At 35.5% G+C, this 11,324-nt stretch overlaps 1 protein-coding gene and 1 long non-coding RNA gene across 2 annotated transcripts; one reads left to right on the forward strand and one right to left on the reverse strand.

The window, feature by feature from the left end:
- Positions 1-6,166: 6,166 nt before the first annotated feature.
- LOC104095221 (threonine--tRNA ligase, mitochondrial 1-like) lies at positions 6,167-7,638 on the forward strand. The gene has a single exon (XM_009601301.4). It carries the CDS (start codon positions 6,267-6,269, stop codon positions 7,482-7,484), a length of 1,218 nt encoding a protein of 405 aa, XP_009599596.1. The 5' UTR covers positions 6,167-6,266; the 3' UTR covers positions 7,485-7,638.
- Positions 7,639-8,394: 756 nt separating this feature from the next.
- LOC104095220 (uncharacterized) lies at positions 8,395-11,324 on the reverse strand. The gene is made up of 2 exons (XR_011409690.1): positions 10,998-11,324; positions 8,395-8,942 (listed from the first exon to the last, which is right to left on the reverse strand). It is a non-coding gene; the product is annotated as an uncharacterized lncRNA (long non-coding RNA).

An 11,324-nucleotide genomic window follows, 5' to 3' on the forward strand; every position in this document is an offset into this window, starting at 1 on the left:
ATTGTCACTTGAACGGATTTGTTGCACATCGATGTCACCATTTTTCTGAAGATCATATGTGTAGAATAATTTTGGTGAAATGTGCTTCGTTCTATCTCCTTTTGTAAATCCTCCATTTAATTGGTCTATGCATGCAACATTGTCTTCGTATAATATTGTGGGATTTTTATCACATTCCAACCCATATTTTTCTCGAATAAAATGAATCACTGATCTCAACCATACGCATTCCCTACTTGCTTCATGAATAACTATTATCTCGGCATGATTTGAAAAAGAAGCAGCAATAGATTGCTTTGTGAAGCGCCATGATATGACAGTACCTCCACATATAAACACATACCCGATTTGAGATCGAACTTTAAGGGGATCAGATAAATAACCTGCATCTGCATAACCAATATGATCTACACCACCTTTGTTAGCATTAGCCAGATACATAAGTGCACCAACTGCACTGAGATAGAGTATTTCAGGACCAAGGAGTTCCTCATCCTCTTCTGGAGGTCAGAACAGATCCTTATTCACTTCAAGTGATCAAACACCCATTTGGTGTACTTAATGGGTGCGCTTTGTCCATGTAAAAGCGTTTAAAGACCCTTTCTATATAGACAGATTGATGGATAAGGATCTCGTCTGCTAAATATTCAATTTGCAGACCAAGACAAAATTTTATTTTTCCAAGATCTTTCATCTCAAATTCTTTCTTAAGATATTCAATTGCCTTTTGGAGCTCTTCTGGAGTTCCAACACGATTTATGTCATCAACATAAATAGCAAGTATAACATATTTTGATGCCATTTTCTTTATAAAAATACATGGACAAATAACATCATTTATGTAACCTTCTTTCTGCAAATATTCACTGAGGCGATTATATCACATTCGCCCAGAGTGATTTAAATCGTACAAAAACCTTTGTAATCTGATTAGACTTCCCGAGACTTTGAACTATATGCTTCAGGCATTTTAAATCCTTCAGGGATCTTTATATAGATTTAATCAAATGAGTCATATAGGTTATGGCTTGCATTTAAATGGCATGACATCTTCAGATGTCTAGACTGCAGGTCCAATCCTCACAAACTTTTACAATATTGCGCAATATATTGTATCAAATATATCGTCGACGATTATTTAGTATCGGTTCCTAAGCGACATAACTTGTTGAGATCTCATCAGTTTATTTATTTCAGGTACCTGAACTTTTTCTGGAGTTTCATGAAATGTTATGTCGTGAGCTTTTCCAAAGCTCGTTTCCTCCTTATTATGATCATTTGCTCCTATTATTTTTCAAGGATTGTTAACTTTGGAACCGATCGGTTTACTACGTTTCATGCGTGCAGTAAACTTTATCCTTCAGGGACTTCAATTTTAATAGAAACATTTGTAGCTGAAATATGATATTTAATTTTGGATCAGTAAATGCTTCTGGCATTTGACTTGAATTATCTTCTAAGTGAGGATCATATTAATGATAATTCGATTCATATAGTATATTTTCGAGCTGTTTATTCTATCCCCCAAATGTTAAAAAAACTAATTTATATCCCCAATCTTCTTTGAAAAACCTATCTTTGTGCATTGTGGTAGAGAAATTAATCATATACCACACATCAAAAATTATTAGATAGTAAAACATTTTGGTTTCTAATCCTAAACCAATTGTAAGGGGAGGACTTATCATATTTTGTTGGTCTGATGCATACAAGTGTTGTTGTATGCAATTTAGAAAATCTTAGACCAAAACATGAGGATTTGTTCTCATAAGCAATAGTTTAGCTATTAATAGGAGGTATTCAATGCTAAATTAGCTTGGATATAAACCAGCATCATCAAGATGAACTATCTTGATTTCATAATCTGAAAATTATGCTCTTAATTGAGAAAGGCAATTTCAAATGCCAAACTGCAGGTTGACAATAAACACACATGTAACCATCTCATATATGCATCTATACGTGATTCACATGATAGGTGAATGAGCCCATATTCACCTTTTATATATTCTAGAATTCGAGAATTTTAGTCCCAACTTTAGCTGGTATAATCAATTTATTATAAGAACAAGCAACACAAGAGAATTCTTGAAGAATCTTCTAGTTCTTCAGTATATGCTTATCTGAGTTCTCAAATAGCTCATTTAAAAATGGCAAATGAAACTTCAAGTTTATCATGGCATGTGCTATCTCTAAGTAAACTTCTGGTTTACTATGACATAAACTTTTGCATCAGTAAACTTTTGATTTACTGTGACTACTTTTGTATGAGTAAATTTCTGGTTTACAATAGCTACTTTTGCCTCAGTAAAACTTCTGATTTACTGTGACTGCTTTTGAATTAGTAAACTTCAGGTTTACCGTGATACATGATGTAGTACAAATTGAAGAATAAGGCGTGTAACTTCTCACATACATATTATTTTACCCCTATGATTGTGAAAATATGAAGATTTTCAATCTTCCAATCATTTGTGATCTCAATATGATAGCCATTTGTATTAGTAAATTTCGGGTTTACTATAACATATGTTTTGACCATAATCATATAATATGAATGACATATTTGTATATAAGCTCTTCGAGAGCCTTCATTTATTATCCACAATCTAATATTTATCAGACACTACTGGTGTCATGTGTCTTCTAGACAAACAGTTAGTTCTTCACGCATTTTTGATACATTTTGTACTATCAAATATTTCTCAGACACTTCTGGTATCATGAGAGAAAATCATAATCAAATTAATAATATAAAGACAATTCTAAATTTATTAAATGACAAAAATTAAGAAATTTAATATTTCTACCACTACATAATATTTTTCTGCTTCAGGAGGAAATTTTAATTGCTTACTACTTCAGGAGCAAATTTAAAATACAAAATATTGAGTATATCATATTACCTCTTCTGGAGGTCAGTTATAATATATTCATATCAAGATTTATTAACATTGCCACATTCACTTATGGGAATGAATTAATATTTATCAAAAATTCTCATCCTTCGGGGAATAGAATATAATTATCTGAACGTGCATTAACCAAATCACATTGTGATAATTTGAACCTCCTTTTAAGATATTTGCTACTTCAGGAGCAAATCGAAGCATGTATGTAATATGGAGAATTTTCTCTAACTTATCTTCAATTGTAACCATAACAAGCCTAAACTATCACTTCTGGTGGTCATAGGCATATACCACTTCTGGTGGTTAATAAAATTTAGTTACAATGAGATATACGAAACATAACCACTTCTGATGATTGTACTCGGCTAGAGTTCAAGTGAACTATGAAGTTAAGTTATAGCAAGATTTAGGAAATATTACCACTGCTGGTGGTTATATATTTCTTACAAATTCTGCCGGAGTTTAAATGGATCTAACAATGTCATCCACTTTATAGTTTCCTATGCAATATTACTCTTATGGAGTAAAATTTAAAATTCTAATTCGAAAACGTGTAAGTGAAAACCGGAACATAAAGATATACAAATTATAGTGTTTTAAAATTCATAGAATGCTCCAGAATCTCGTCCAATGATTATGGCTCACTTACTAAGTTCCTAAATACTTTTTTTTTAAATTGGCAGTAGCATATATAGCAAGTAAAACACATGATAACTTATCGTTGATGGTGTCTGCTAAACCCATGACATAGAGATAAATTTCAGTATCAAATACTCAAGACATGTAATTTTTGCCCGATATATCCGGTGCTACAAATTCACGTTTAGAAAAAAAAATGATATTATTTACAAAAAGAAAGTTCGTACCTTTGATTCTTTCAAAGTATTTGCTCGAGATGGCAGAGTCTCGTACTGATAACGTGTTATAAAATAAAGACTATAAAAGAAATAAATCGAAGACAAGTATAGATGGAGATTGATATTTTTATTCAACTTCAAACTTATGTTTATAATGAACTGAAAACTCCTCTATTTATAGAAGAAAGGAAGCAGTTGCGAGGCTTTTCTTGAGCTGCTTGTAAGCTGTCTGCATGAGCTGCTTGCAACCTGTCTGCTTAATAAGAAGCTGCTGCAAATCATTTTATTGAGTTGCTTGCAACCTGCATGAATCAACTGCTTGTAGATAAACTTCAATAGAGTACCAAACGGATAATCTTCTTTAGGAAGATTATCTATAGCGGAGTAATAAATAGACATCTACATTATAATTATTTTCATAACAAAAACCTCTTTAATCTGTAAGCCCTTTTTCTCTCGCTTATCTTCATAGATTTTCTTTTTTCCATCAGCGTTCTAATCCTTGGCGGTACTGTCGTTTTGAAAATCCTTTAAGATGATCCTTGGTACCCCGAACGTTGGCAATCCAGTACATAATAAAGTATTGCTGCACTGTCGTCACAATTTCTCAGAAAGAAAACAATAAGAGTGTGTTTGGTATAACGGAAAATGTTTTCCACAGAAAATATTTTCTTAGAAAATAAATAGTAATCTTATTCATTTTCCGGTGTTTGATACGCAAATTAAGGAAAATAACTTCTCAATAATATTCATAAGTATTTTAGATATAATAAACATGAAAGCCATAAACTTTCGAGCCAACAACCTTCCGAACCGCTAAACTTTCGAAATCGTGAAATTTCGAACCCGTAAACTTTCAAACACATAAACCTCCAAACTCATAAATTTGGAACTTGTAAAATTTCGAACTTGTAAACCGAAAGATGAAAAAACTAAAATTGAAAATATATAAAATAAAATATTTTTTTTTTCGGGGGGGGGGGAGGGGGTGCAAAAAACAAAAAATAGAAATTTAAAATTACAAAAAAAAGTAAAAAATAAAAAAAAATTTTATTTTTTTTTGGGGGGAGGGATGGGGCGGGGAGGGGGGGGGGAGGGGGCAGCGTACCGGGGTGGAGAGTGGGGGTGCAGAAAAAAGAAAAAACAGAAATTTAAAAATTACAAAAAAAAAAGAAGATTTTTTTTGTGCCGGGGGAGTGGGGCGGGGGAACAGAAATTTGAAAATTACAAGAAAAAAGTGATTTCTTTTTGTGCGGAGGTTGGGGGCAGTGAGGGGGTGGGGTTTGGCGGGGTGTGGGGTGGAGATGAGTGATGCAAAAAACCAAAAAAAAAGTAAATTTTTTTTTCATGCGGGGGGAGGGGATAGTAGGGTGGGTGGTCATTTTGGAGAGAGGGGTGGGGGTAGGTAGGCATGGGGTGGGGTTAGATGGGTGAGTGTAGGGGTGTGGGGCGGGGTTAGGTGGGTGGTGTAGGGGTGTGGGGTGGGTTAGTGAGGGTGGGGAAGGTTGAGAAGGAGTTTTGGAAAATATTTTTCCTTCTCTTGATAAGGAAAACATTTTCCTCCTATCGGAGGAAAATGAATTCATAAGGAAAATATTTTCCAAAACATTTAAACCAACCAAACATGAAAAAATTGAAAAATATTTTCCGAAAAATATTTTCCTTCATACCAACACACCCTAAGAAAACGCATGAATAACATAGTTGAATTGGGTAGAACTTATCCTTGTTGGGTGCTTACAACATCAAGCAAAGGGGCAGCCCGGTGCACTAAGCTCTTCTATTCTACGCAGAATAATAGAGATTGTTTTCACGACTCAAACTCGTGACCTTCTGGTCACATGACAGTAACTTTATCGTTACGTCAAGGCTCCCCTTCGCTTGCATCAAGCAAATCTGAAATATATGTCTTGCATATACACTTTTTAGCACTTAACGATGGTTAAGTGATAAGGTATTTCATTATATACTTTTTAATACTTAATCATGGTTAAATAGTATCCATTTTTATTTTGATTAATAAGTATTTACCGTTGGAACTGTAGCGTACTATCGTCACTTTCAATTTAATGACATTTACAGTTTCAGAGATTTTCTTTAAATTTGACTTGCCCTAGAACTTTAGCTTCAGTCCGCTGTCTTAACGTTTTATCTGTTAAAGTTTATTAATTCAAAAAAGTAGATAAAACGTTATTGCCATTAACGTTGATACTATTTTGGTAACTTTTCTAAGATTTATGTTAGTTTTGTTAATTTGTTTACTTAGTAAACGTAGGAATTAAATAAAGAGTAGGAAACCTAAATGGTTTAGGATTTTATATTTGCTAAAAATTTTTGAATATAGGTTTTTCAATTTCTACTCAAAGAAGGTTTTGCACCATTATAAGTAGAGGTGTTGCTACCTATTTTTCTTGTGGTTGCCTCCTACCCCTTTCTTTTTCTTGTTTGCTAGATTTCTTCTTAATAGCCATACTTATTAAATTGGGACGTGCGGATTATGGATCAGAAACAGCCGGAGGAAGTAATGGATTACGATCACAGAAAGGTGGGTGACAAGCAGGATCTTTTCTTTTTTGATGAAGTAAGCCCTAGAAGTTGTTTCTTTCTTCCACATGGTACTCGAATTTGCAACAAATTACTGGATTTCATAAAGAGTCAGTATTGGAAGAGAGGCTACGAGGAGGTTTGGAGTCCAAATATGTACAAGATGAAATTGTGGGAAACTTCTGGTCATGCTGCAAAATTCAAGAACAACATGTTTGTGTTTGAGATTGACAAACAAGAATACGCGCTGAAGCCAATGAACTGCCCCGGACATTGTTTAATCTTCAATCACGGTGGTCGTTCCTACAGGGAGCTACCACTTCGTCTGGCTGACTTTGGGGTTCTTCACAGGAATGAGATCAGTGGTTCACTTGCCGGCTTAACGCGCGTTAGGAAATTTGAACAGGATGATGCTCACATCTTCTGCAGGGAGTCACAGGTTAAGGATGAAGTCAAGGATGTCTTAGATTTCATGAGCTATGTGTATAAAATATTAGGTTTAACTTTTAAGCTAAATTTATCAACAAGGCCTGAAAACTCTATTGGAGACGAAGAAACCTGGGAAAAAGCTGAAGGTGCTCTTGTGGAAGCATTGGAGGAGTTCGGGAAGCCGTGGGGGAGAAAAGAAGGAGATGGAGCGTTTTACGGTCCGAAAATTGATATCACAGTTTCAGATGCAATGAACAGAGAGTTCCAGTGTGCAACATTGCAGCTTGATTTCCAACTTCCGGAAAGATTCGAACTTACATACAAAGCAGAAGATGGAAGTGACGAGAGACCGGTTATGATACATAGAGCTATACTTGGGTCAGTTGAGCGTATGTTCGCTATTCTTTGTGAGCATTTTGAGGGGAAATGGCCTTTCTGGCTTAGTCCTCGACAAGCAATGGTCTGCCCTGTTTCCAACAAATCTCAGTCGTACGCGCTTGAGCTCCGGAAGCAGATACATGATGCTGGTTATTATGTTGATGTTGAAACAAGCGATAAAACACTCCAGAAAAAGGTACGAGAGGCTCAAGAGGCAAAATATAACTATATTCTGGTTGTTGGAGAAGCAGAAGCCAAAAGTGGGCAGGTGAGCGTTAGAGTGAGAGACAATCGTGATATTCAAGTCATGACAGTTGATGACCTCCTCCATCACTTCAAAGATATAGTTGCATCATTTCAGTAGGAGGTGTTATATTCAACAGAAAAATCAGTCAATCATAAGAACCCTTTAGTCTGGAAGAGTTGATAGTCTAGCAGAGTTTTCTTTTTTTCCTTTGTTTTGTTTGGTACGAACGATAGATCTTTTGTTTCTTGCTTATTTTCATACTTCTTTTTCATCAGTCTTCTTATCTCTTGTGGTACTGTCATCTTAAAGATCCTTTAAGATGATCCCCCGCACCACAAAGTAGGCAATCCAGTAAATAAAAAGCATTACAATTGAGCTAATCCAATTTTCTTTCTCATCTTCCACCAAGTATTCATTCAAACGATCCAAAATTGGATACGAGTCATAGTAATAAGAGTGAAAATTTCAGCATATCAGAATAGTTCAAGAATGGAGAATCACAATTGCAATTTGCAATATCAAAAGAAGCTCACAAGCACTGTAGTAAATATCTCAGCATATAAAAGAATCACATTTTGCAACTTCGCACTCACACACACGCATCCATCTTAGCTTTTAGCACTTTCTGCTAGTTAAATGCCAAGCAAGAAGATTGAGGCCATGAGATGTTCATGGAATGTCTACTAGCAAGTCAGTACCTTGGAACTAACTTACAATCTGAAAATAACAATGACCCCAAAGTGGAAGGCTAAAAGCATTGTAAGTACAAAGATTTGATGGAATTTGCAGAGATAGGATATATAATAAGAGTCACGTACCATCTCTTCCTTGTTGTTGTTGCTAACATGGCGATTAGAGAACAGGCATCACAGAAATAAATATTGGGCCATCATACACATCAAATCAGCATAACATGCTGTTATAACCGTTAAGCTGTGTAATTCTTTTGTGTGCAGTTGATATTGGAAACTAATAAAGTTCAGAAAACCTCTTGCTAAGGGTACATAATTTTGGGACCAAGAAAAAGTGAACCAAAACAGTCTTGACTGTGTATATTATTTCAACAATATTTCAAACAGAAAAATCAAGATTGCTTTGCTAATAGCTAGGAAGAAGTACCAGTTTGCTTTCTGTAATTCAAATTTTACCAAGTGGTAAAAACTTTCAAAAGTTTATCGGCAAACATTCAGCTTGCTCTACCAACTGTACAGTACGATTTTCCTTCATAAAACATGCTTCAGACTTTGATTTAAAAGATAACATTACTAACCGATACAATTAATATATCAACGCGAAGCACACAATTCGGCTTGCTTTAACTGAGTCTCAGGACTTAAGTGCGCCTCAAACGAACCATTGACAACAGCAGACGGGGTACCCAGAAGCTTCACCCTAATTGATTTTCTCACTGAAAATCCAGTTTCTTTTTGTAACGATCTTCTGCTTCTCGCTTATCTTTATAGATCTTTTTCATCAGTCTTCTTATCCCTAGTGGTACTGTCATCTTGAAGATCCTTTAAGATGATCCCCGGCACCACAAAGTTGGCAATCCAGTACATAAAAAGCATTACTGCACTGTCGTCACAATTTTCCAGAAAGGAAACAATAAGCAAACGCATTATCCTGGGAAAAACTGAAAACAAAGTGTACTTTATTTTCTCTAATCTAATGCTTGTAAAAGATTTGGTATTCCCATTATCCTATCTTAATATTAGGATATTGTTCTTAGAGGAGCCGAATGATAAGAATTTTTCAAATACAAGAACTTGTAAATACAAATAATTTAATTTTAAATATATACCACTCCGTTAGTTAAATTTAAAAGTTATTCGAATTCACACTTGAATTAGATGCTTCACTCAGTTCCAATTTGACAATACTTTTTGGATGGAAGGAATTATAATTTAAACAGAGTTCTCGTTTTGTGCAAAGTAAATATATAAGCTTTTAGATTGTCATGTTAAGTGTATTCTAACAGGCTGGTGAACATGCAGTGAAGACATGAGATTGGTCATTCACAATGGCAACACTGTCAACTTCTAGCAGGATAGGTGGATTCCTCATTCTGGTACTTACGATCTCAAATTTATGGGCCTCTTAACCTAACTGACATCAATATTAAGATTAGCAAACTGTTCAGAAATGGCATATGGGATTTTCATACTCTATCCTTTACCCTACCCACGGAATTGATCTATGCTATCCAGAGTGCTTATATTCCTTTAAATAGCGAGCACATGGATAAACCTATTTGAGGTCTGAACGCTAATGGTCTCTTCTCCACAAGCAAGTTCTGCATATCACTTTATAGCCTCCAAAAATACACTTACTGATGAACCACAAACTAAAGATTTTTCTTGGATCTGGAAACTTAGTACAACAAATAAAATTAAATTCTTCCTCTGACTCCTTCATGGACGTCTGCCCACAAATTCCTACCTGCACTCAATTGCTTTAAATACACCAAAGAACTGTTCACAAGTGCTGAAACTATTGGGCATATCTTCTTTGAATGCCCCAATGTAAACAGATTCTGGCTTTACGCCATCCTCAAGTCATCAGATCCCAGCTTAATTGGCTAAGCGTTGTTCACCATAAACGATTGGAACAACACTTGGTATAAGCTAGTATCAGTTACAACAATAATCTCCTATGGAGAGACATCAACCCATTCGGTTCGTGGCACTTATGGTTAACAAGAAATGATAACCGTATCGATAACAACAACAACAACAACTGCATTATAAGTACTACTGAGTACTCTCTTCTAACTAATACCAGCTCAAGACTTACTAACAAAAACCATCATCTATGTCAAATGGGATCCCCCAAAAAGAGGCTTCTATAAGCTTAATACCAATGGATCTTGCTTAGGCAATCCAAGTGTAGGAGGGATAGGAGGTTAATCCGTGACCACTAAGGTAATTGGGTAATAGGCTATATTAAAAGCATCCCTAACACCACTAAAATTAATTGCACTAATTTAGAGGCTGAAGATTGCGGTGGAAAATGCCTTACTTCCACTAGAAATTTGCACCGATCAACTGAGGTAATCAGACTACTTAACAATGGACATGAGACTTATAGTTCCATTACTCATGAATGCAGGTCAATGATACACCAACTTGGGCACCCTCTCATAGTGCATAGCTACCGGGAACAAAATAGAGTAGCGGATGTACTTGCTAAGGAAGCCGCTACAAGGAAACTTTTTGATAAAATCAAACTTTTGCTAGTTCCTCCCCTGTTTGCAAACGATCCGGTGTGGGCAGACATTCTAGGAACTACATTTTCAAGGGGAATTTCGGATAGTACTTCTTATGTGTCTGCTAGTTCGTTTCCGGACAATTTGAGGGGAAGCAATACCGCTGCTTGTATTACTGCTACTTAATTCTCCTTTTTGTTTCTATATATTATTATCCAGTTAATCACAAAAAAAAAAAAAAAAAACTCTGACATGGTATGGGAAGTAGAATAATTACCTACCGCAGCATGTTAAATTGCATTCACAAACTACATAAGTTATATTCTCACAGTATATATATAACTTAAATCCATCTCAATAAAATATCCGGAGTTGTATGCAGTTTAAACTTCAAAATCGGAAGAAAAAGAGGAATGAAAACAAACCTTGTCTGTAGCAAAACTGACAAGTCTCTCGGAGCAGCAGGTGAATTAGCCGCGGCTATGAAAAAGGAGGAGGAGGAAATAGGTATATCTACAGCCCTAAGCGGAGCAATTAACAGACTCCTTTTTTGTCCCTTTAGAAAGCCAGTAGGTTGGTGGTTTGGGAAACAAGACAATTTAGCATTATAATAATACTGCTGCTTCTCCAGTAAGCTATGAGCTGCTGGTTTTGATTTACGGTGCTGGCATTTGTATTTGCTGCTTGAATGTTTAGGTAAGATTGGGGAGTGAAGGCTGAGGCACTTCATTTTGGTGGAAAATTGAAGTCCT

Source organism: Nicotiana tomentosiformis, chromosome 7 (assembly GCF_000390325.3).
Source record: "Nicotiana tomentosiformis chromosome 7, ASM39032v3, whole genome shotgun sequence".
Lineage (NCBI taxonomy): Eukaryota > Viridiplantae > Streptophyta > Magnoliopsida > Solanales > Solanaceae > Nicotiana > Nicotiana tomentosiformis.